Source organism: Denticeps clupeoides, chromosome 14 (assembly GCF_900700375.1).
Source record: "Denticeps clupeoides chromosome 14, fDenClu1.1, whole genome shotgun sequence".
Taxonomy (NCBI): Eukaryota; Metazoa; Chordata; class Actinopteri; order Clupeiformes; family Denticipitidae; genus Denticeps; species Denticeps clupeoides.
The window spans coordinates 8,663,227-8,687,238 of NC_041720.1; the positions used below are offsets into that span (position 1 = coordinate 8,663,227).

Below are 24,012 nucleotides of genomic sequence, written 5' to 3' on the forward strand. Positions count from 1 at the left end.
GGGGGGGGGGGGAGCCTGAAGCTGAGTAAGCGAGGGCATTTTGACCTGATTACAGGAATTTATGGCCCGCCTAAAAGCGGGAGGTCCTCCCCCGGGGCTACAAGTGACGCCCCAAAAGTCACTATTAGTGCAATTCTGGGTTAAGTACCTTATGTAATATGACTTTTTTTTTTTTTTTAAATTATGATTCACAACCGTTGAAGCATTAGGAGAAGTAAACTCTGTGTAACAGTCCGTAGGAAATAACTGTCTCGCTTTACGCAACAGTGGGGTCTTGGTTAATATTAATTAGTACCCGGTGAGGGGCGTGGGTAAAGAGGTTAAGCGGGCAGACAGGCCCCACGCAATGTGCACGGCCAACAAGAGCATGTCAGGGCCCAAACCTAGTGGGCTCGGAAGCCCTGTCTGTGGGGGATGAGGGGGGAGACCTGCAGGAAGGGGCCACGGGGGCAGGGGTCACACTGCCTCGCACAGAGCCTGTTTAATTCTTCCACATGCACTTCAAGATCACAGCAAGAATGAGCTAGAATATCTAAACAGACAGGAGAGCTTGCATGCAAGAGAGCTAAGTCGTAGGTACAGTAATGCATATGGTTCAAACTCGAGGGGGTTAAACTAGTGCCCGCGGTGTGACGGTCGCCACAGCCGAGAACCTCGACACGGAACGGCAGAAGACGAGCTACAGGAGGAGGAGGAGGAGGAGGAGGAGGAGGAAGCTGGCGGTCGGGTGTTCGCTCCCGGCCGCCGGCTTTCTTTTTACGCTTTTTCTTCATTTCTTTTGTTCAGCTCTGCTGGTTCTGCTGGCGGTTCTTGGCGTAACTATTAAAGACAAAATTGTAATCGTTGAACTGGGCCAACTGGCGATCCAGGCGTTTGTAGCCCTCGAGTTTCTGGGCGGAAGAGAAGACACTGCGACATTTGGAGCTCTGCGGAGACAAGCAAGGCGTGTAGCAATAAGACATTTTTTAAATCTGATCTGGCCTTAAAAATCCATTCCGAATCGCGGAGACCGTACCTGATTCACAAAGAGGGTCGTCACAAATTTCCCTGGCTTGAAGACATCCACAACCTTCTGGATGAGATCATCATAGGATGTCTGGGAGAGGTTTGTTTCGAAGCTAACGTAAGAGAACTCGGGCTCCGGAGTGATGTGGATTGTCCAGTAAGTTCCCTGCGTGACCGGAGGAGGGGAGAGAGAGACTGTAAATAACACGCTGGACCATGTAAAAGCATTCAGGTAAATGCAGTACACTTTTAGGTTTGACTTACATCTGTTTTCATTCCATTCATTGAGTATCCACAAGGGTTGAACATTGTGGCATCAATCACAGAACCTGTTATCAGGTCACGTATTCCACTCATCTGTGGGTGGAAAGTTAATTATTCGGACATGTTTTGGTTCATGAACATTTATTGCATTATCCATGCTTCATATCATATTGTGTAAAAACGGTGTTTCATGGCATATAGCTTTTATAACTATAAATTCTGCAGCACAGTCACAGCCTTCAGATGAACAAGCTAAACAAATGAGGATATGTTTTGTTTACAACATCGGAATTTTGCACAACGTTGCTGGTCTAATTGGCAGAATTTTGCACAACGTTTGTAGTGTAACTTAACACATAGGGGGACGGGGGGGACGTGTGGCGGCCTGGCAGTACTACTTCTCAGGTACATCATAATCCAACACACATTAATTGTTCTTACACGAGTGACATCATTTGCAGAAACACCATCTTTCATGTAGAACTGGTCCATCACCGCTGGGTCGAGGTCACTCATCAGAACTTCCAGGGTCTGGTCTGCATGCTTGTTCTCCCAATACTCCGGCAGATCCAGAGTAAAGAGGTACCTGACGGGGACAGGGGATGGGCTGTGAGACTCTTCAATGACTTGGAATTTTCAAACACACACGTGAGCGCTGAAAGGAAAACCTTACCAGCAGTCAGAGTTCAGACGTCCCATACAGTAGGCGGCTCCATCTGAGGGAAGACGAATACGGTCAGGACCGGCATCACAGGAGAGCAATGCGCTCAGGACAGCAGCACAAACTTACTTGGGAATATCTGGCTCAGAAATTCCACCTCCTCCTGGAAGTTCCGGTGAGGGAACTCCTGATGGCTGGGCTTCATGAAGTTCTTACGAGAATAGAAGAAATTCTGTACGGAACCAAATAGGAGGGGTGAAGAAAGTTACCAAAAAGTCAACCTTCACAATTCTTCAGAGTCTTCCTCAGTCTTACTGGCCACTTAAATTCAAATCTACCAAACCTGTCCAATAAAAACTAAGACTGTCTCAGCGGTCCTTAAAGTTATACAATTACAATAATTACCACCACCAAGTCATTTGTACTTTAATCATGGAGAACACTGGACCTCATACACTGGAGCAGGAGATCTTCATTCTCAGCTTCCCGTAACTACCATATGAACTATGTCACTCATGAAACCTTCAAGGCGTCTTCGACCAGTTGATTAACCTTTTTTCTGACTGGTTTTCAGCTCACTATCATCTTCTGTCCTAAACATAATATAATAGTCAAAATGGCTGACCACAGGAGGTGTGAGAAATCTTGATTCCTCTTTACTTCATTTTGCCTCTGTAAAACCGGAGTAAGCGTCCAGGCATACCATGTAGCACAATACTTACTCAGGTACAACGTGGCCTGAGAGTGGACAGAGACTTGAGCAGCTTGTCCATCTTGTGTGTTCAGAGCTCATAAAGTTGTCGACAACAGCAGAACCAGGATGGACTTTCAGGCCCATTTTTAGACTGGTTCAACTCCTACTTGAACAATTGTGATTACTGAAGTGCATATGCACGTCTCCACGAGCATCATTGTTTTTGTTTTTTTTTGGCTTTCTCCTTCAGGCCTTGCACCGGCATTGCATGCTCTTAATGCTACGAGTGCAGGTTTGTGTGATGCTCACCTCGATGGCATCAAAGCCACTGTACTCTCGGGCAAGCTCCAGCAGGGGCACCAGCGCTTGTAGTAAGAGGGTGGTACCACATGTCTTCAAAATGAAACGTCTCTTGGAGACAAACATGCTACTCTCACTGCAAAAGAAGAACGAAGAACACAAATTACTGCTCAGTCACAGGAGACCGCACATCCAGCAAGGGCACAAGCCCAAGTCAATCGGGGTGCTGGTCACCCCGATTAAACGAACTGTAGCGTGGCTTTTCTCGCTGCTGACAGTGTGACGAGACAGACTGTACCGAACAGGTCTGACCTAAATGATCCTTCTAAACGCTGGCCTGTCCTGGGCACGCCTAATCAGACAGTAAGACCAAAGAGATTAGTGTACCCTCGTCTCAGAGGATCTGTTTCTAGATGTGCTTGTCGGTGACGTTTAAGCCAAGGGGTGACGTCCATTTACTTGCACCAGAGGATGTCGGCCCCTCAAGGGTGAAAAAGCACATGAAGTAATGGGCCTTAAGCTGAAACTGAAAAGGATTCGTTCGTTCATTTAACCACCACTCCCAACATGACGAGAAGAGACTCTGTGCATTCGCGGCTTGTCCCATCGCATAATGGTCAGTCGCGCATTAAAAATGTAGCCATTGGTGCGGAGCCAACCGGTACGTCGAGCATCTAACAAAATTGCGCCCACAAAGCCTTACTGGAACCGCTAAAGTGTATTTTTGCAATAATGCATGAACTAATACAAATCCAGCGATGAAGGTAAAGCTGCCTTTCCAGCTGAATTATTTGTTGCATCTCACCACATTGTTCAACACGATTAGCTGCTGATTAGATCAGTTCACCAAATCTCACCAAACAAGGACAGGTTTGAGAACCATTGCAGTGGACTTATTCTCAACCTGTTTTGACAGTGGAGACCTTCTTAAGATAAGAATTTTTATTATTATTTATGTTATGACGTTCAGCTATTTAAGCTTTATTGTTTTTCTATTTTGACATTTTCCGCAAGTGTTTTTCATAAGAATCTAGAGCTGTATACCTGAGGGAGGGGTTCGGCGCTTACTGGTTACAATGGCGGCCCACAACCACAACCCAGACCAGCACATCTTAAAATAAGAGCCCTAAAACAGGACCCCACCCGTTTTTCCAGCACGGAAAGAACTAAAACGACTGGATTCCAGATTAAAGTGAGGTTGATAATGCTGGATCATTCGCCTCCAGCCTCACCCTGCCAGACCGAATGTCAGGGTATCCGGCCATTGCCGTAAGGCCTCACAGAAGACGAGGCCGCTCTGACTTGACCTTTCACCCAGTCAGACGCGTACGCTGCATTCTTTAAAAGCCCGGCCCCTGACTATTAGAAATCAAGCACAGCGCTGATTCAGGGGTCAGAAGGTCTCCGCAGGAGAATAGCCAACCTAGCCCATCCCCCGACTGTTTGTCCTTTGTCGTGTGTGCAGAGTCAGAGGATGAGTCAGAACAAAGCGCGGGGCTGGCGCTTCGGTCCGCGTCGCGCCACGCCCCGCAGCCCCGGCAGCGCCGGGGTCGTTTCTAACGAGACGATTAGGCGAACAGTCTAATCCTTGCCTTCTAATCTGTCGGAGAAAGTGAAGAGGGGCACAGCAAGGTGACTGTGTTGGGATGGATTACTCACCTGAGTATATAAGCTTCCTGCTTGTCAGTTTTTGTCACACTAATGATCAAACAATGCACATTCTCCAGAAGTTTGTCCCACTCAAACCTGCAAAATGCAAACAACCACATTAGTGTTGCAAATTTTATTAAAATTCCAGGTTTATAGAGCGACTCATAAAAAGGACGGATCAACACGAGGCATTTTTCAACATTACATTTTGCGGCGAATAAACATTATTACCATGTAAGTGGAGCAAGGAGTATTGGCAATGCCTTCAGCATACGTGTCACAATGGACATTATGTAATGGCATATCATGCGGCAAGCTCTAGCTTTCAAATGAGAACCTGCATCTGACAACACGTTGCTGGTCATCAGAATTCCAGTGCTATTTCTGGGTTTGGTGCTCACCTTCAAATTGTAGCGGCCGACCAGAAAGGCAATGAAAAATGAATAATGACCATATACCCGCGGTAAAGTCTTATTTAGACCTCCATTTTATTGATGTGGAACATGGCCAGTGAAGATTATTTCTCAATGCCAGAGTGGCTGTTTTACATCAGTTTATATGCATTGAATGTATAAGTTGCACCTTTGCTGGGCATATTAAAAACTGGACCAAAAAAAAAAAAAAAAAAAAAGATTGAATAACTGTCCAGAGCTGGTTAGAGTTTAAAAAGATCACCGGACATCTCGGCAGGGAACTTTTGACTAAAGACTTGTTTGCACAAACCATCGCTCCTGGACAACAGTCGAGTCAGCGACTCGTTATCGCAGACAAGACCGAAGCCATCAAATCCACACGAGCAAGCACTCCTCCTGCAGTCTTAAGGAGCGGGATATGGCAGGGACCTGCCTGCCAGGAAGCACACAGAGGAATTGATTCTCGGCTGTCGGCGGTGAGCCACGGTGGTGTGGCTGCATGCTGAGGGCCTAGTCGGCGTCCAGGCTGTTGGCAGGCAGCCCTCGCACTCGCAGCTCAAGGACAGCTGCGGCGGGGAGCCGAGGGGCCGTATTTCAAAGGCGACCTCAAAGGAGGCTGCCCAGCAGTGCAGCAAGTTCATTATCAGGGAGAGGCCACAAAGAAAGTTGTACTGTGACTTGGCGATTTATTGATATTGAAATACTGAAATCGAAGACCCCAGAGAATTTTTTTTTTTTTTATTAACATATAAAACCATGACTACCCCTGCCCTCCTTGGCCCCATTTTCAGCAATTTCGCTCTTTGATAGCTTTGCGCAGAGAACCACGTCAAATGGTGCTGTGTGTATTGCTTCCATATTCAAACACCTCAGCAGCCCCGACATCCCAACCTGCAAAAACTTGGAAAAACATCAAGTGAAATATAGTTATATTTTTTAAAGGGAATTCTCCCTTTCTGTGATGCTCCACAGAACCAATACTAGTGATCAATTTTTAAAGTTATCATAAAAAGATTTGCAGACAACAGAAGCCCCAAGTTTTGTGTCTCTAGTGCACGATGTACACGTTATGGTCTTGCCTGCATGCTCTTTTTTGATTGGTCTAGTTTCCCGGATATTTTATTCAATTTGCGTGGAGACTTAGGATGTGAAAGTGAAGTTATTGTCATCGTATTACACTGCAGCACAGCACACGGTGACACAACAAATTGTGTCTTCTGCTTTTAACCATCACCCTTGGTGAGCAGTGGGCAGCCGTGACAGGCGCCCGGGGAGCAGTGTGTGGGGACTGTGCTTTGCTCAGTGGCACCATGGAGGATCGGCATTCGAACCGGCAAAATTCCGCTCCCTTAACCGCTAGGTCACCACTGCCCCCTATAGGCTACCACTGACCACTTTCAACATGATTATGAAAAATGCCCAAGACTGATCGCGATTAAATTCTGCTCTGTCTTGGTGATCAGCATTCAAGATCGTATAAATCGCATGAGCAAGACACTTAACCCTAAATTGCTCCAGGAGGACTGTCCCTGTGAGATGGTATGGTGCTACATAAAACTACAAGCTAGGCTAGTCACGACACTGAAATTTCAAATTCAATACTAATTCGATTCGATACTAAGAATGGTACTCGATAGTCAATATTATTTTTGATAATACAGGGAGAAGATAAAAAAAACAAAAAAAAACAGGAACTTAACTTTTTTTAAATAAAAAAAATCTGAAATATTACTAACAAAAAATTAATAAACAAATTGATAAATAATAAATACATGAATAACACAAAGAAACTTATTTTATGTATATTAAAAAAAAAAGGACTTCACTTCTTATGCTGCAGAAGTAAAATATATAGGTGCGTTAAGCAATAAATGCCTGGAAAGGACAGCTTTTTAAAAGCCTGGCTATCTTTGCATGCTCTACAAGCAAACTGCAATTAAATCAAATTATTATTTACTAACACAAAATTTACAACATGTGAAACACTCCTACCAATCACCAAAACAAATTTACAAGCAGCAAATCATACGGAAAGGATAGGTTTTATAGACCGGAAGATCGTGTTTGCGGACTCGATTATTAACCGTGCAAGCTCGACCAGACCCAAACAAAAATTATTAAAAATTGATTCCGAATCGAACCAAAATACTTCCAGACAGTGCTCTTGCTTTTTAAAATTTCTTGGTGTGTTTCTCATGTAAACACTGGGTCCTCCAGGTAGGCGGGGGAGGGGCGGCTCACTGCATTTCCTGTTGAAAATTGCGGTCATCTGCCGGTGAATTTAGCAAACTGGAATAAAAGTATCGATACAAGTGCTAAAATCGAAGTTATACAAAATTTTAGTATCGATTAATATCTGAGACTCGATATTGACCCTACTACAGGCACATTTATTCTCAATGCAAATGGCGAATAAAGATAATTTCATCTGTATTTCTGCGTTTATGCAAGGCTTACTGATAAAGGAAGAAGAGAAATAGAACTGCTGAAAAACATGGGGGCCATAAGGTCAATTCTTCAAGAATCACAAAGAAGAACTTTGAGGTTATATGACATGCTAAACATTTATAAAATAATCAGCAATGTATCAAAGTCTGTTTAAGTGGTCTTAAAGATTTTCATTTTAAACTATTATTTTATACATTATTACCACCTCCACAGTCGCTGTATCGCTTCAACACATTAACACAAATATAAACATACATTTTTTCCATACATAAAAGGAAAGCAGACATATGCCTTGAGGGGTCAGACAGTGCATGATTTCCGTTGAAGCAGTTTCATTAGAAAAAAAAAATTTTTTCATAAAACAAACAAAAAAAGTTGCATCATCTCTCACGGCCAAACACTGACTCAAGACAAAGCTAAGCGACTTGCATACGAGTGTCCGCTGCGAACTTACATGGACACCACTTCTCGGAGGCCAGAAAAGAGTAAGTGTGAAAGCAAGAAACCGAAATAGAAGCAATCTAGCAGAACAGTCCTCAAACGAGGCAGAGATATTCAATAGCAGACACAGGGCTGGGCGATGTGTCACGCTCAAACCAACTGGGTCACCAGTTAAGCCAGAAATATACTTGCTGTGAGCTACGCATGTGTATCCGTACGTTGCGTCCGTACTGTGCATAGTAACCTGTAGTGTGTACTCCTTACCACTAGGGGTCAGTGTCATAGCTGCAAACCAAATGCAAACAAACACTTATATCTTAAAATAGTCACCTTTTGAGTGCTGACCCTATTACCTTACGCAGGTATAGAATCTCTGTATACCTTCTATTAATCTTTTGAGAATGTGCACAAAAACTGATGCCTATGGCCATACCAGCTGAAGAACGACCGATCTCGGAAGCTAAGGAGGGTTGGGCCTGGTTAGTACTTGGATGTGAGACTGCCTCGGAATACCAGGTGCTGTGAGCTTTAACTAGGGGCAGTGGTGGCCTCACCAAGGGTGATTGTTAAATACAGAGGACACATTTCGTTGAGTCACCGTGTATCACAATGACAATCACTGAAAGTGAAGACAATCACTTCAATTTCAAAGAACACCATGATTCATATCGTGGCTGTACGTACGTACACAGGGTGGTGGTAGCCTAGCGGGTAACCCACTCGCCTATGAACCAGAAGACCCAGGTTCAAATCCCATTTACTACCATTGTGTCCCTGAGCAAGACACTTAACCCTGAGCGTCTCCAGGGGGGGACTGTCCCTGTAAATACTGATTGCAAGTTGCTCTGGATAAGGGCGTCTGATAAATGCTATAAATGTAATGTAACAGTAAGTACATTTCTGCCTTTACTTGGTCGTCTAGCTTGAATAGATTCTTGAAATGTATACAATATCCAAACAGCAAGGTATGGCCATAGTGATAAATTTAATACAGATAAAAATTACGACCAAAAATAAACTTCATTAAAATGCTATTTTTAAATCTTTGAATTCATTCCAGCATTCGCCTTTGCCCCAAGTTAAATGCTCAAACCTAATTACGACAGCATTAGAAGCTGAAGTGAAGTTTTCTGGCAGGTACGCGCTGCAGTCTGGGTTTTTTATGTTGCCATATGAAGTCAACTCATTTCAGGGACCAGGCAATGAGAGATTTGTGAATCAGATGCCCTTGTGTACTTATTTGGACATTGGCAGGCACCCGCTGCCCGTGACCCACAAACAGCGCCTGCCTGAGCCATTAATCTTTGCTGGGCTGTAAACCAATACCCGCCGTCACCCCTACTGGCACTGCCGCAGCGGAGCGCGTGGGCATTGCATCGAAGGTTTTACGCAAAAAAAAAAAAAACACATTTTCGCTGAAAAGTACTAGACAGTTATTAATAGTTAATATGCTATTTAACATCTGCTAATAAGACGAATACATGATAAATTACATCTGGTTTGAGTGACTACCTGCATATCAGAAATTCGCCATCGTTTCCTTTTTACATAAAATGTAAAGTTTCCCAAACTCGGGTGGTTATGAGAGCTGGGGATAGAGACGCTTAAATTATCATACAAACCTTGAAAAACAAGTGCTGGGCCTAAATTTGTTCATTTGCATGAAACAAATTTAATTGAAAGCAATATTTTCATGAATATTTTTTTTTTAATTCAATGGATGCCTGCCTGTCGAGGAGAAAATGTGAACAGAGCAAAGCACTTTTACACAGCCTTCACATTCTATTATGATAATTAGTGGGCATGCAGTGGCCACTTAAATGTAGGCAACTTAAAATACAAAAGGTCAACGACCGGTTTCACGAAAAATCTCAAGAATTTCTGCGTAGGTCCTCTGCACTACAGAAACAGACAACTTGAAAAACATTTTGCAGTTACAAACATAGTTACATAAATAGTTTATGCTGTATATTCTGTTAATGGTTATATATTTGATAAAATAACAAGAAATTCCTTGATTCATACTATGGCAGTTTAAAATGGCCATGTAGCCCGATGCCTATATTTGAGCAGGGGCCCTGGTTCAATATTGAATCGTATCACCAAATGGCGGAGGGCAATTGCCACGAAATAATAACTTAATTTAAGGAATCGTCTGTTCACAACTAGCGCAGCGGCACCACAGAGGCAGTCGGGTTCAACGACCCACTTGGCTTCTCGGAGAACTCCATGGCCAGGCGCTTCTAGGAACACGCAAAGCTCGCACCTCGGAACGGAGGGGATGGACTGGCGTGTCCCCGGTTGTGGGCGTACTACGAAACTGGATTAAACGGAACGCAGAGGTGGAAGGGGGGCCTTGACCGACTTCACATTTATTAAAAGACTTGGACATACGAGCTTGTACTCTCACACCGCTGCAGTATTGATTACATCAGGGGATATTTTTGGGGATGACAGTTTAATGACAATAATATTAAAGATTTTTTATTTAATTGCTATTTGGCGATACATTTAAAAGCATAAACCTGTACAATTATAGCAGGATGATGGTGTCATCTTAAGGATGACCAATCACAAACATGAAACCCAAACAGCCAATCCAATCACGTGATTCGTGGCGTTTCTGCTGCTGAATGTAAAAACCCGCAGCGCGGGTCCCTGCGGTCCGGCCGTGATTGGATCACAGGAACAGACGTGAAGAATCACATCTTCCCCAAAAGCCGCTGATTGGCCGCAGCCCGGCGCATTTCGGCCAATCAGGGGACAAGGGAGGAGAACGTGTCAGACGCAAAACGTGACCAATAAGGTAACTGAGAAATTGTTACTAAAAAAAAAACAAAATCAAATAAATTATAGTAAAAACACCAACCATTAGAAATAGGCCGCGAAAGGAAACATAACGGCGTACAATATATCGATCTGAGCGAACTAAATGAAACGTTAACGCCAATTTCGTAACACGACTTTGCGAAAACTTGTCGATCAATGTTATCGCGCAGCCCCGCGACGAGGGGGGGGGGGGTGTCGGGGCCACCGATCGCGCACCCCGACATCACCGGCGCGCCGCAGACGTAGTAAATCTTCAAGGGGAAACGCTGCGGACTGCGGCGGGCACTGCCACATGCTCGGGCCCACATGCGTCACGTCAAGCGGAGAACGGAGGGGGGGACGCGGCCGGCCCTGCGAGAAGCACGCAGCGTCGAGACTGCATGGGACGCGTTAGCGTTTAGAAAACAGGGGGTTTTAGGAACCCCACGGATCGAAAAGTGAGCTTTTGAGGAGGGGGGGGGGGGGCGAAGAAAAGCCGTGCGCACTCGATTGGGCTACACCCACGGCGAGGGCTCCGAACCGCGCTGTTGAGCAACACGGAGCCGCGGAGCGGCCCGTCGTGGGACCAGCCGGTGACAAACCCAAAACGTACACTAACAAATAAATGGATCGACACGGGAACGGTCACAGCGAAGGCCGTGCGCCGACAACCGCAGCGGGCCGCAGAGGATCAGCCCCGGCACGCCGCAGGAGCGACGGGCCGAGAGAATGAATGGGGAGCGGAAGAGGGGGGCCGCGTGGAGACGCCGCCGATCGCGACATTCCACGCACGTCCGGGAAACGAGACGCGACAACCCGCGGCCCCCGGACAGCTGCACCGGGCGGCGCGCACAAGTTAGCGGGCGACCAACCTTGGGATGGTGCGGAGGTCCCCGGTTCCTTTGGTCTCGTCCTGCCGGGAGAACCACACCTCCAGCAGCTTCTCGGTCCCCTCGAAGAAGTGTGCACCGTTCTCTTCCATGGTGAGACAACAGACACCAACAACAGAAATAATAGCTTGTTTATTATTAATATTGTCGCTTTCTCCTCAGTCCAATTAGTCCTCGGCTTGGTGGTATATAATTTAAGGGTCTTGAGCACAGTCCTTTAGCTGTCCTTCAGGTGCAGGTATGTTTTCCTTGGTTTACTTCAGCCGTCTTCCCCTTTTACAGAGAACACTGTGAGCGAGCGCTAGCTAATGTCGCCGGCCATACTGTGTAGAGCGCGGACGGCCGCGTGCGCCGCGGTTTTAATGGCCGGGGCCCTGCGTCATCGCCGGCGTCGGCCAATCACGCGCGAGCCTGGCCCGGGCGCGGGCTCCGACTGGCCGTGACCGACGCCAATCTCGCCAAGGTTGGGTACCGCCTCTTTTTTTTTTTCTACTGGGAGTGGAGATGCTTATGGCGGGCTTGTACTGTAATCTAAAAGAAAAACAAGAATTGGTTTAATACACATGTCTTGTAATATCTTGTATCTTATAATATCACGTAAACATTATAACATCACCTAAACAATATCACCTTAACCAAGAATACTATATAATGAGGGCAACTATCAAAAAATAAATAAATACACGAATAAGTCAAATGGAATGTTAACAGTGAAAATGACAGTAAAAAATGAACGAAAACAAACATCTATATATCTGTCTCTCTCTCTATATATATACACACACACGCACACACACATATACATATATATGCATATATTAATACATATATGTATATGTGTGTGTGTATATATATTTATATATATATGTGTGTGTGTGTGTGTGTGTATATACATATATATCAAATATATGTAAATATATATAAATTAATAACATATTTACATACAATAAAGCCCAACATTGATTCTACATTTTTGAAACCCCAGATCACTACGCAAGTGCAGTAACCGCTGCATGATATGAGGATTGTAGTTTTACATTGCAACGGACCTCCGTCCACGTTCCTGCGACTTTGAGCTGCAAAAGACTTCATTTCCCACAATGCCACTCGCGGCAATAAAAAAACGTCAACGAGCCAGTGAACATTAAGCGGAGCAGACCAAAATCCCAAACAAGGAAATGGTGGGGGAATAAAACGATCAGATTATTTAATTAATGCATGTAATAATTAATATTTTATTTTATTGTAACTTAAGATATATTTATGGGTTGAAATGGATTACGACTTCAAAACAAAGCTCGCGGCCGAACGGGAGAGAGTGGAAGATCTGTTCGAATATGAAGGTTGCAAAGTGGGTCGAGGAACCTACGGGCACGTTTATAAAGCTAAACGCAAAGACGGGTAAGAGAACCAGAATATGTTCTTATATCCCTGGACGCAGCTGCGCGACTAAAACGCGACAGGAGATGATACTAATGGGGGGGGGGGAGAAAAGACCCAGACCGAATGCGTGTAATTTGCTTTTTGCAGGTTGGCCACGGGCTGCTTTTGAACCGCCTGTACTCTGCCCCGAACTGTTTTTGTTTTCGTGTGCGCACTCCCTCTCTCCCTCACTCACGACGGTCCTCCCCCCCTCACGGCAGCACCGCGGCGGGCTCTGGTTCTTTTTATCCCTGTCGCCAGGTTCGCGGCGCAGCGCGATTTAAAACAAAACAAAACAAAACGTCACGCCGTTAAAACACAACAACAACAACAACAAATGTTCTATGATCGTTATCGTGGTTGTTAACCCGCGGCGTGAAGAGCTCGATCCGCGGACCGAGTCGCGTTGTGATGAAGCTGCGGTGGAGGTTCAACTCTTGACAGGATGACAACTCAACGCTTCGGTCATAACAGCACGTCCGCGCTTTTATGAAACCGAGAGTGTGTGTGTGTGTGTGTGTGTGTGTGTGTGTTTAAAGTAGCTTGGATTCCTACAGGCCTGCTCTCTTCATCTTAACTTTTGCTTTAAGCTTTGCTGAGAATGTATATGCATACATTATTAAATATGTATTGTGTATCATTACCTAGTTACCAATCGTTACCAACATGATTCACTATGAGGCACAATTGAAGTTGGGACCGAGTTTTAGAATGTACTGTCAGGAAATATGAGTCAGAGTTATCACTTTATTACACTCGGGAATAATTCAGACTAACAGTGAGCGAGTCTATTTTACACTGTGGAATACCTGTGATTTTTTTTTTCATAATAGTTGCTGCAGTGTGATAACATTGTGACATGTTCGGCAAGGATGTGCACAGACTGGAGATGTGGCCGTAAAAATCATGACATGATAATAACACAAATTATCAGACAACTGTACAACACAGTTGTAACACACCTGTGCATTTACATTTGCAGAATTGATCAGATGCCCTTATCCAGAGCAACTTACAATCAGTAGTTACAGGGACAAGTCCCCCTGGGGACACTCAGGGACACAGTGGTAGTAAGTGGGGTTTGATCCTGGGTCTTCTGATTCATAGGTGAGAGTTTTACCCAGTAGGCTACTACCAACCCTCATCAATCAATCAACCAATCAGTCATTTCTCCATAAAGTTACATTTTAACATACATACAAGCTTCACTTCCCATTAACCATATTACTAAATAAAAAAACTAGGCATCCATATACACAGGAAAAGTTCCACTTTTCGTAAAAAGTATTAAACGTTTTTTTATTGCTGCCCATCTAGATACGTTTTTCTGTGAATGAATAAAAAGCCTTGGATGTTCGCACATTATTGTCCATGACCAGCAGTGGCTGAGACAGGTTCCGATGGCACCTGAACATGCAGTGCGTGATGCCGCTACTGACTGTTCTGAAACCTCGCCCAACCATGGCAACAATAATATATATTTTATTAGTGCTGCCCTATTTTGACCACGGCGTTTACTAAGTGCTTGTTGGAGAAGCTATATTAATATTAATAATGAATACTGGTAATTATCAATACCAATAGAACAGGACGTGCTACGCACGGAAAAATAATGTTGATAAAGATACAGCCAGAGCTCCTCTGAGGAACTGGTTTCTGTTTTGGAGAAAAGGATCTGGGCCACGTCGGACGATTAAGACACAAACAGCAGGAGTTCCTCTGAGGACCTGCTGTCTGGTATTAGAAAAAGAAAAAAAAAAATTCTGAATGCAAATGCATTCATAGATTTGCCTCGTGGGCTCGGTGTAATTTAATTAATGGGGTTTTAACGAATGCATTCTTTCTGGCCCACTGTTTTCTAATAAATACCCCAAATTAAGGTAATATTGGGTATTATTTGCCAATAAAGGCCAATTGGATTTCAGAAGCACTTAAAAAGAGACTTGAAGGAGCTTCTCGCCTACAGATTACATGCTGCTTAACCCACAGGGCCAACAAGCAACCGACGCCTTCACTTTCACACAGATCTACTGCAGATTCGTTCTGCAGATCACGTAACCAAAGACTCTGTCTTGCTACGTCGGCATGTGACGACACCAACCTGCCACCGTCCCCGTGGCAAAAAAGAAAAAAACGTGACGTCACAGGGCTAAGCCTCAAGTCACGTCGGGCCACCCGAGGGCCCGTGCGTCTGACCTTCCTGCCCTGGCGACTGGCCAGCTCCTAATCAGATGCGAACGCCTGTAACAGCTGTAATTCACTCTCCCTCTTATGCAAGTCGTAAGCGAACAGGCAAGTGCAACCTCGTCTTTTTGTTTTTCTTTCCAAACGGTGTGGACCAGCTTGCTGCTTTTCCCTTCCCAGCTGCACAGTTTAACTTGATCATTAAGCAGAGTTCATCTTATCTTGCCATATTTATGGTTCAGTGGTGTCCTAGCGGTTAAGGAAGCGGCCCCGTAATCAGAAGCCGTAATCCCGAACCTCCAAGGTGCCACTGACAACATACACGTCCCCACACACTGCTCCCCGGGCGCCTGTCATGTCTGCACATGACAGGCAGGGTGATGGTTAAAAGCGGAGGACACATTTCGATGTGTCACCGTGTGATGTGCTGCAGTGTTTCATAATGACAATCACATCACTTTCATTTTAGACCATTGTTTGTGCAAAAAAATTTTTTTAATTGAGCTGTGGACTGCTAGAATCTCCTGTTATATATATATATACATATGTATGCACGCACAGACACACACACACACATACATACATTTAAACTCCAAATTGATAACAGAATATATATGTGTGTGTGTGTCTGTGCGTGCATATATGCATATATATAACAGGAGATATATAGGAGATATATATAACAGGCGGCTCGCCTGGTTCAAAAGCCTGCCACCCCGGTGGCAAACTTACAGGAACATCCCAATGGTGTAGAAGAAAAGCAAAAGAAATGCCCAAGGCGCCCTCAAAAAGAAGAAAGTCTCCGCAACGGATGCGGCAGTGACTGTGGCGGCCTTTAGCCAGAGTATACAACTAATGACAGGCGGCGGGAAGGGACAACGCGCGTGCCGGGTACGCCATCCTGATCTGGTGGCCGACAGCTACACTTTAAGGGCAACTTTCAATTGCACTACAAATTCGAGTCCTAGCAGGAACTAAACCGTACTTTGTTATATAGACATTTTATATAGTCAATAGTCAATGCGACTACTGGGAATAAGATGCCGCGAAGACATTATTGCATTGCAAGTGTGGTGTAAATATCCCTCTGCCGAACGTGAATGAGGGCACCTCAGGGCACTTTGCGGGTTTTCACCTTGTGCCCTGTATTTATGACGTTGCTGCTGCTGTTTGTGACTGTGTTGTATAGGCTGTGTGCATAGCCCAGTTCAATAGAACGTCCGGTCCTATTTAATCCCGTTTTTGTAATCCTGTTGCCTTCTGGCCAGATGGTGATCCTTGACCCCATCTTTCGTATTGTTGTTACACTGCTGTGCTTGATAATATGTCAATTTTGCTCTGCATATACACTGCCTCTCTATGACCCTGAACTCTAGTGCTGCTAGTGGGGGTCGGAATCACGAAGTGGGCCACGTACCCACAGACACACACACACCATTCACTCACACCTAAGAGCGATTTAGAGTTGCCGCCTAGTGCGCAACCCCTTGGACGGTGTCACACAGAGCCAAGTTGGGGAGATTTAGATTCGAATGCCCAATCTCGGAGGTGTGACGCCGCAGTGGTGGCCACTGCACAGTCGTGGGACCTTTTACTTATTTTCTGCTGTTCAATGTATATCTGGGCCGATTTAACGTGATCCGACTAAACGTAACTGATATTCTGTTACGTTTAGCATTGTAGTTATTTCTCTTTTTTATCTGTTGCTGTAATTACGAACAGAACTGTTAAAATGCAAAATTCTTTCACTGTTAAAGTTCAATAAAGGTCATAATGGTGATAATCAAGACTATTGTTCTGGGCAAAATCAAGCAGCCCTAAATTCTGGATTTAGTGCTTCTGGATAGTGAGTTATGAGTGAATGCGTGAATGCGTGTTCAGTCCCCCTAATGATAATCAATACCAGATTATACACAATCGCTAAACACTATATCGATTTATTGATCCAGAATATGTGTGGCAACAAGAAAGATGACCGGAACCTTTGGTACTGGGTTTTATACGAACCGGAAGTTCCAGTGGTGGCAATAATACCAAAAGAAAAAGAGGTGGTCCAGGGTTTCACCCCTTTGTCCTTTTTGTCTTTTGCCTCCTCAGGAAAGACGAGAAGGAATATGCACTGAAACAAATTGAAGGCACTGGAATATCGATGTCCGCTTGCAGGGAGATCGCAGTAAGTCCAGCTCTCATAGGGCTGTGTTTTAATGTCACCAATGTCATATCTGTTCTTTTTATGCAAATCAACTATGCTAATGCGCCGTGAGAGTGTAAGTGTAAGAGGGATGTTTGTTTATGTGGCATGAAAGTTGCACGGTGTTGCCACACAAATCCACTTCTTCGCATTTCACAGAGCAAGGGATGCTGCTTTGTGTCAGAAAAGGGTTTGGTCTTCTGGTTCGGGCTCTGTTTCCTTTCTGCCTGACAGTTGCTGAAGAGCATTTCAGCCATTATCCTAGGAAGGGATCTTAAGTTGCATAAGTTGCATTTTTAGCAGCGTTTAAAGCATGAAGGGATAAATGGGCGGGAGGTGTGTTCTCTGGCATTGTTCTGTTTATTTCTGTTGTGTGTGTAATTGATGACAAATGACATTTGGCATGTTGCACAATGGCTGGCATTTCTCCGTCTTAGAGGCTCCTTCGTGATGTGAACGTGCTGAATGTCGTGAATGTCAATTGAATGTAATATATCACATGGGGCGTGCTCATTATGACCAAGTACATCATTGTTATAAAGTACTGGTCTAGTACCAGTATATACATCTTTTGTGCATATATTATTTTTACAACTCAAATTCACTGTTTTATTTTGCTATTCTAGGACTATTTAGTCAAGAGACATAGTGTCTGTGCTGTTGGCTTTTGCTGCTCTTATTTTGTACGGTCCACTTCCAGCCTTGACAATGTAAATTTCCCACTTGTGGGACTAATAAATGATCATCTAGGCCATCAAAATTCATCTAAATGAAAGGAATGACAGAGGGGATTATCTGAGATTTTCCTGAATCTCCAAGCATTCTTTGGGGACGGAGGTCAGTCTTGTTATGTGGACAAACAGGCTCTGTGCAACGCATACCTAATTGATATGGAGAGTCTTTACTTGCCCATATGTATTGTCCTCTAGAACAAGCACGGTGGCCTCTCCCTGAATAGGCCATGGCCTAATGCCTACACGTTGAGAGAAGCTTCCAGAATCTGGAAAGACTTGAGTGAGCAGACAGCTGATACTTCAGATACTGATACACATTCCGATACAAATGAACCAGTACATGACATCATTTTCAGGATCGACCCCAATATCAACAATAGGACCCCAATATCAACTCATTACACTTAATTCTAAGACTAAAGCACACTACATATTTTTTAAATGTTACACTGCGTTACAAGTGTGTGAAAGAGGCTCAGAGGCACACATACACAACGAAAGCATCAACAGAGCCACTTCTCGTTAACTTTGAATTGGGTGATGTGTAGCTGTTCAGAATTATTCAATTAGCATTTTGACAGCCCTAATTTAAAGGAAAGGTAATTTAAATGTAGCTAATGGGATTACAGCATAAAAAGGATGTTAGAGTGACAACTTCACAATAAACTGCGAATGAAGGACCGAGACAAAAACCCAATCTCCTAGAACCTAGCACAACCTTACATACCTGCCATATGGCGCAAGAGGGACGTTTGTAATGATGGATGGGTGATCACAATCAGGTCCACACCACTGTTGTATTAGCTACTATTCTGGTTTATTAACTGTATATTGATCAAATAAATAGCAGACCATTTTATGAACTTTCTGTATATAAACAGGCCTGTTTGGCCTGAAATACAGTTTAAATTTGAGTATTAACTATTGAATATTTTTATCACAGGTTTCAAATAATTGTATATGGTGGTAGTATGTATGTAGTATGTAGTAGTATGTTTTGATTGGCAGATCACCACATTTGCTCCATTTGTGACAAGTTTGTAGTTTAATGCTTGTTGCCTTTTTGTGTTGATAGTTGAGTGCTTTATAGAACAGTATCAGCGCATTGTTCATGCTCAAATATTTATTTATGGATGTGGCAACCATAAAAACATAAAATGTTTTTATTCCATAATAATATTCTCCCGTCTATGTTCTCACAGTTCGCACATAACGTTGCAGCCATTAACAACTTAATGAGCTTTATAAAGGTCTGTCAGAGAGCCAAGATCATAAGATGATCTGAATTAAATAGCCCTGTGGGAACTCTGATAAAGTATGAAAGAAATCTAAAAGAAATAAATATAATACATTTTATTTATTTTGTGCCTTCCTCAAGCCCAAGGCTGCTCCACATTATTTTACATCTTCTTATCTTGCAACTCATTAGGAAATAGCATCGCTAGTTAGCATCTCGTAGCTGTTGAATTGACATGTTTGTGATTCCTACTGAGAATCAGATTAAGATCTTGATTTTTTTTGTAGTATATCTGTGATATTAACCAAGCCCTGATAAAATGACAACATGTCAGATGTTTCCTCCGCTTTCACAGCGTCTCTGCAGCTATCGCACTAGTCAAGGTCTGATGAAGAAAAGCCCTCAAGGGGGATGTTTTGACCAGGCCGGCGTCCCTTGCTGTGTTGCTGCAGACATTGCAGCAGCCGGGCGCGTGAGTCAGCGGCCTGTCACCTCCATGCCGCTGCAGGGTGGGCGCGTTGCTTACGAGTGTCATCAGTCCACTGTTCTGGGGAATTTCCTTCCTGCCACACTCCTGAGTGCCGTGCTGCGTTGCATTGATTAGCACGAGTCTGCCGCATTCAGGGTTTTTTTTTTTTTTTCGGAGAAATGTCTCTTATGCAGTCACTACAGCCACTGTCATTTTGAGACTTCAGCCTCCCTTCGTCAGAGAGGACGGAACTCTACAAAAGTAGGGCATATTGCACAGATGCTGTTATGGAAATGGTTTTGCATTGAGAAAGAATGAGGATGTTGCTGTGTCATCCGAACACATTCAATGTTAAAGACAGCAACTACAGGCTATTCTTGAAGCAACAGTGGGTCCTTCATTACGAGGACCTTATTTTTCTGTTCGTGACGATTTTGTAGTTTAATGTTTGTTGCCTTTTCGTGTTAATAAGTGAGCAGCAGTATTTCACAATGTAGCATCACCATGAGTGAGCATCTCCAGTGTCCAGCGGGTGGACTGGTAGTAATTTAGTGAGATAAACTTGACACTAAAACTAGTCTTCACCCCTCAGTGGCCTGACTTGGCCAGAACAATAGTGTATTTGTGCTCCGAGTGTGTATGTGTACGTGTGGTATGTGTGTGTGTGTGTATGTGAGGGCAGGGTTTGTGTTTTGGTGCTAAAAGCTGGCCACTGCCATGTGGTAATGGTTTACTGCAGACAACTGAACAGGCTTTGAGGAGGTATCAGGAAATCCTCATCTCACCCTTCTGGGTTGCCCTAGGATAGAATGTGACCTTTGAATCCTGGGATGTCAGTAACGAAAAAACATGTATGATGTATTATAACATATTTGCTGACCCTTTGGAATGGTTTGACAAACGCATTGTGCTTAATGCGAAGCTGCTGAGCACCCTTTTGCGCAAGATTTAGTATTAAACATTTAGTCACATATTACAATACTCTCACCTTTGACCCCCCCCCCCACTCTCTCTTTAGCAGTGTTATTTCATTGGACACTTTGTGCCAGTGTACATTGTTTACAAATGATAAAAGCTTTCCTGTTCATCCTGGACTTCTTCCTACTGGGTAAATTTTGTTCCTGGACATCCTGGACAAAAATATTCCAGCTATTGGATTAGCTATTACTTTGGGCACATGTGGTTATTAGGGCTGCAACTAATGATTATTAATAGATTAATAATAGATTAATCTGTCGATTATTATTTTTGATTCATTTTTATTAATCGTAGAATCAGATTAAAAAACAAGAAGCATTAATTTCCACACACACTTACTCTCTCTCACTGCTTTTGTTCAGACACTTTTCATTGCAATGCAAAATGTGAGCATGTCCACATGCTCCTGGCTCAGGCTCGCTCTTTTCTTTGCGGATACGTTACCTGCTGCAGATGCTGTTGATGTGGCAGGGATGCAGAGGTAAGAAGTGAAGTGATTGTCATTGTGAAACACTGCAGCACAGCACTCGGTGACACAACGAAATGTGTCCTCTGCTTTCCCTTGGTTAAACACAGTGTGAAAGGGGAGCAGTGCGTGAGGACGGGGCTTTGCTCATTGGCACCTTGGTGGTTCAGGATTCTGTTGTCACGTGGGCTGACGAGCTCGCTGTTTTGTCGTGGGAGGAGAAATGGTCGGGTCAGACCAGACCACGGGTGACGCCTGGACAGAGCATGCGCTGTGGAGCAGGCATAATGCATGGTCTGTTTTAGTGCATGCAAAACTTGTAACGCAAGGGGACTTGTGACAGCGACTGACTGTAACTTATCCACACATCCCTACTTCTTTGTACGAAGAAGCGAGGCATTTACAAACGATCCATTTGTGCAACGCGGAATCTAAAGAGCTTAAAGAGGAACTTCACCCCAGAAACCTTGGTGTACCAGATTTCAGCCATTCTCAGGTAAATCCCTCTCTGCACACACAAGCAGACGCACACATTGACAAACACTGAGTAATGTGAGCTTGATCGCTCTTATATAGAGATTAACGAACAATACCCACAACGGGATACGTGTTTGTTGGCCTTGTTTGTCCTGATCTGTCTTAGTTGGGTATTTGTCTAACAGGCATTCAGGGCCCTTTAGCACAGCCAGCTCTCTAATCTGCTTAATGCCAGACAATGTTACCTTTAATGGGGCAAACAATTTTGATTCTGATTAAGGTGGAAAACGTTGCACCCACACCTTTTTAATCAATAGACACACAAATAAATGACCACAAAAGCACAATTTGGTTACTTCAGTCTTCACTCAGATGAGCAGGGCATCACACTGACCTGAGCACATGTGAACATTTAATGCTCCCGGACATTGTAGTCTTTACTGTTCATTGACAACCTGTTAACAAGCGATGGGCATTTATCTTGAAAATGACTGACAAGAGGGTAGAATAGGATCTCAGGGGAGTATTTTTTAAATATGTGGTAGTACGGTATAAATGGTAAAAAAGTTATGTGAAATAAATTTGGCCAACGGGAGGGATTTTGATCATACCTGCCTTCCGCGGACATAGTTGATACACAAGTCATTCGTTTTGGGCGAGAGCACAGAGCACACAACAGAGTTCCCACAGTTCTTTAAAAAGTCCTTAAATATCATTAAAAATGATATTAAATCAAATAAAACAAGCCTTCAATCTGTCAGTAATCTGCCGGTCGCTGTGTATTTCCGAGTGTGGTACCCGATCCGGATCCGTGCAGGCATTGATAAATGCGTATATCTGAAGGCCTCCGAAGGCCCACTTAATGCTTCGGTGACCTACTGGTGCCTCTTGTGGCGTACTGTGGTATTACCAGGTTGGACACCAGACTGCTAGCTGGTTAGCATGTGGTCTTCAGTAAACGGCTCTTTAGGATTGTTTGTGGGTTTATGGGGCATTGGTGGCCTAGAGGTTAAGGAAGTGGCCCCCGTAATCATAAGGTTGCCGGTTCGGATCGCGATCGCCCCCACACACTGCTCCCTGTGCGACTTTCATGGCTGCCCACTGCTCACCAAGGAGGATGGTTAAATGCAGAGGACACGTTTGTCCCCGTGTGCTGTGCTGCAGTGTATCACAATGACAATTAATTCCCTTTCACTTTAATTACGTACTGTTATGGATCATTTGAGAATACCTGCATAGACAATATGTAAATAAGATGACATAGAGAATATGTAGATTTTCATCCAAAACCGGAAAAAGATAAAACAGCAAATAGATGGTCAAAGCAAGTATGACCTTCAAGAAAACGCAACACTTACCTTGGTGTTTTTTTTTAAGAAACTTTCAAGCGAGAGCAAGTACCCATTGCCTATTGAAAATATGGGCAAAACTGCTTGCAGACAACAGAGGCCATTGAAAAAAATCCCATATAGGTCAAATACTGCTGTTTAATCCCAGTTATGGCACCTGTGACTCTTGAAGTTTGAGACAAACCTTTAAAAACTAGGGCCTGTGTCTCCTTCAACAAAGTTGCACTTGTTACTCTTCTGAGCTGAGCAGGTGGTTGTTATTTGTATTATGTCTTTATTTTAAGTAGCTTGGGCCTAGAGCTTTTTGGCACCACGATGAAAGAGCTTGGTGAATGCCTTGTAAATACGACTGGCCTGAAATCATCGGCAGCATTGTGCTTCAAAACCACTGCGGTTCCTTTGAGCCCTGACGCCGGTGGAGAATGTAACCTTCGCCAGAACAAAACGCCAATTGAAATAACGTCCCAACAATCACTTTTGTTTAATCAAGGTCGCGGCATTAGCGGGAGGATTTGTAGAAGGTCATATCGCCTGTTGTGCACGATACTGATTTCCTTGGATTGAAAGCTCAGGATGCTTGAACTTTGTTTGCCTAGTAGCGGGAAAGGTTTACAGTTCTTGGACTACGTGGTGAAACAACGCAAGTGTAGTTCTACACAATGAATGTACATTTTTTTTTTTTTAAGTCCTTGCTTTTATATCGGGCTGATACTGTATCTGAAGTCTCATTCTGAAATTCAGCCGTGGTGCAGAATTGCACCAACTTTTATCCAGTCACACAATGAGTTTTCCCCAGGACACGCCATTTCGGTGTCTGTAGCTTTACATGCAAATGAGGAGGAGAGAGGCAGGACGAGCAGGAGAGCGGCCTGTAGAATTCGTGTCGGCGTTTTTCCAGAAAGAAATTGAATTAACCCACTGGCTCCTCAGT

The 24,012-nt window shown here is 44.0% G+C and overlaps 2 protein-coding genes across 3 annotated transcripts in view; one reads left to right on the forward strand and one right to left on the reverse strand.

Annotated features, from left to right (window-relative positions):
* Window positions 1–127: 127 nt before the first annotated feature.
* Window positions 128–11,902, reverse strand: amd1 (adenosylmethionine decarboxylase 1). Its single transcript, XM_028953375.1, has 9 exons — window positions 11,557–11,902; window positions 4,584–4,670; window positions 2,934–3,060; window positions 2,060–2,162; window positions 1,943–1,985; window positions 1,711–1,855; window positions 1,270–1,362; window positions 1,016–1,171; window positions 128–926 (listed from the first exon to the last, which is right to left on the reverse strand). Exons 1-9 carry the CDS (start codon window positions 11,664–11,666, stop codon window positions 783–785), a joined length of 1,008 nt encoding a protein of 335 aa, XP_028809208.1. The 5' UTR covers window positions 11,667–11,902; the 3' UTR covers window positions 128–782.
* An 815-nt stretch (window positions 11,903–12,717) lies between these two features.
* The window catches only part of cdk19 (cyclin dependent kinase 19), a 49,023-nt gene continuing 37,728 nt past the window's right edge, over window positions 12,718–24,012 (forward strand). The window contains exons 1-2 of one of the 2 annotated variants that reach the window (XM_028952981.1): window positions 12,718–12,975; window positions 17,278–17,353. In XM_028952981.1, coding sequence (XP_028808814.1) covers window positions 12,848–12,975; window positions 17,278–17,353 — 204 coding nt within the window. In that variant the 5' untranslated portion in view covers window positions 12,718–12,847. The remainder of the gene's footprint in view (window positions 12,976–17,277; window positions 17,354–24,012) is intronic. The other variant, XM_028952982.1, reaches the window with a different exon arrangement.

Bases quoted from the DNA above. Each gene is read 5' to 3' on its own strand.
- amd1 (XM_028953375.1), bottom strand. From the start codon at position 11,666: ATGGAAGAGAACGGTGCACACTTCTTCGAGGGGACCGAGAAGCTGCTG. The intron at 2,163-2,933 runs GTGAGCATCACA...GGTTCCGTACAG, and splicing joins GTGGCTTTGATGCCATCGAG to AATTTCTTCTATTCTCGTAA. The intron at 1,856-1,942 runs GTAAGGTTTTCC...TGTCCCCGTCAG, and splicing joins CGTCTGAACTCTGACTGCTG to GTACCTCTTTACTCTGGATC.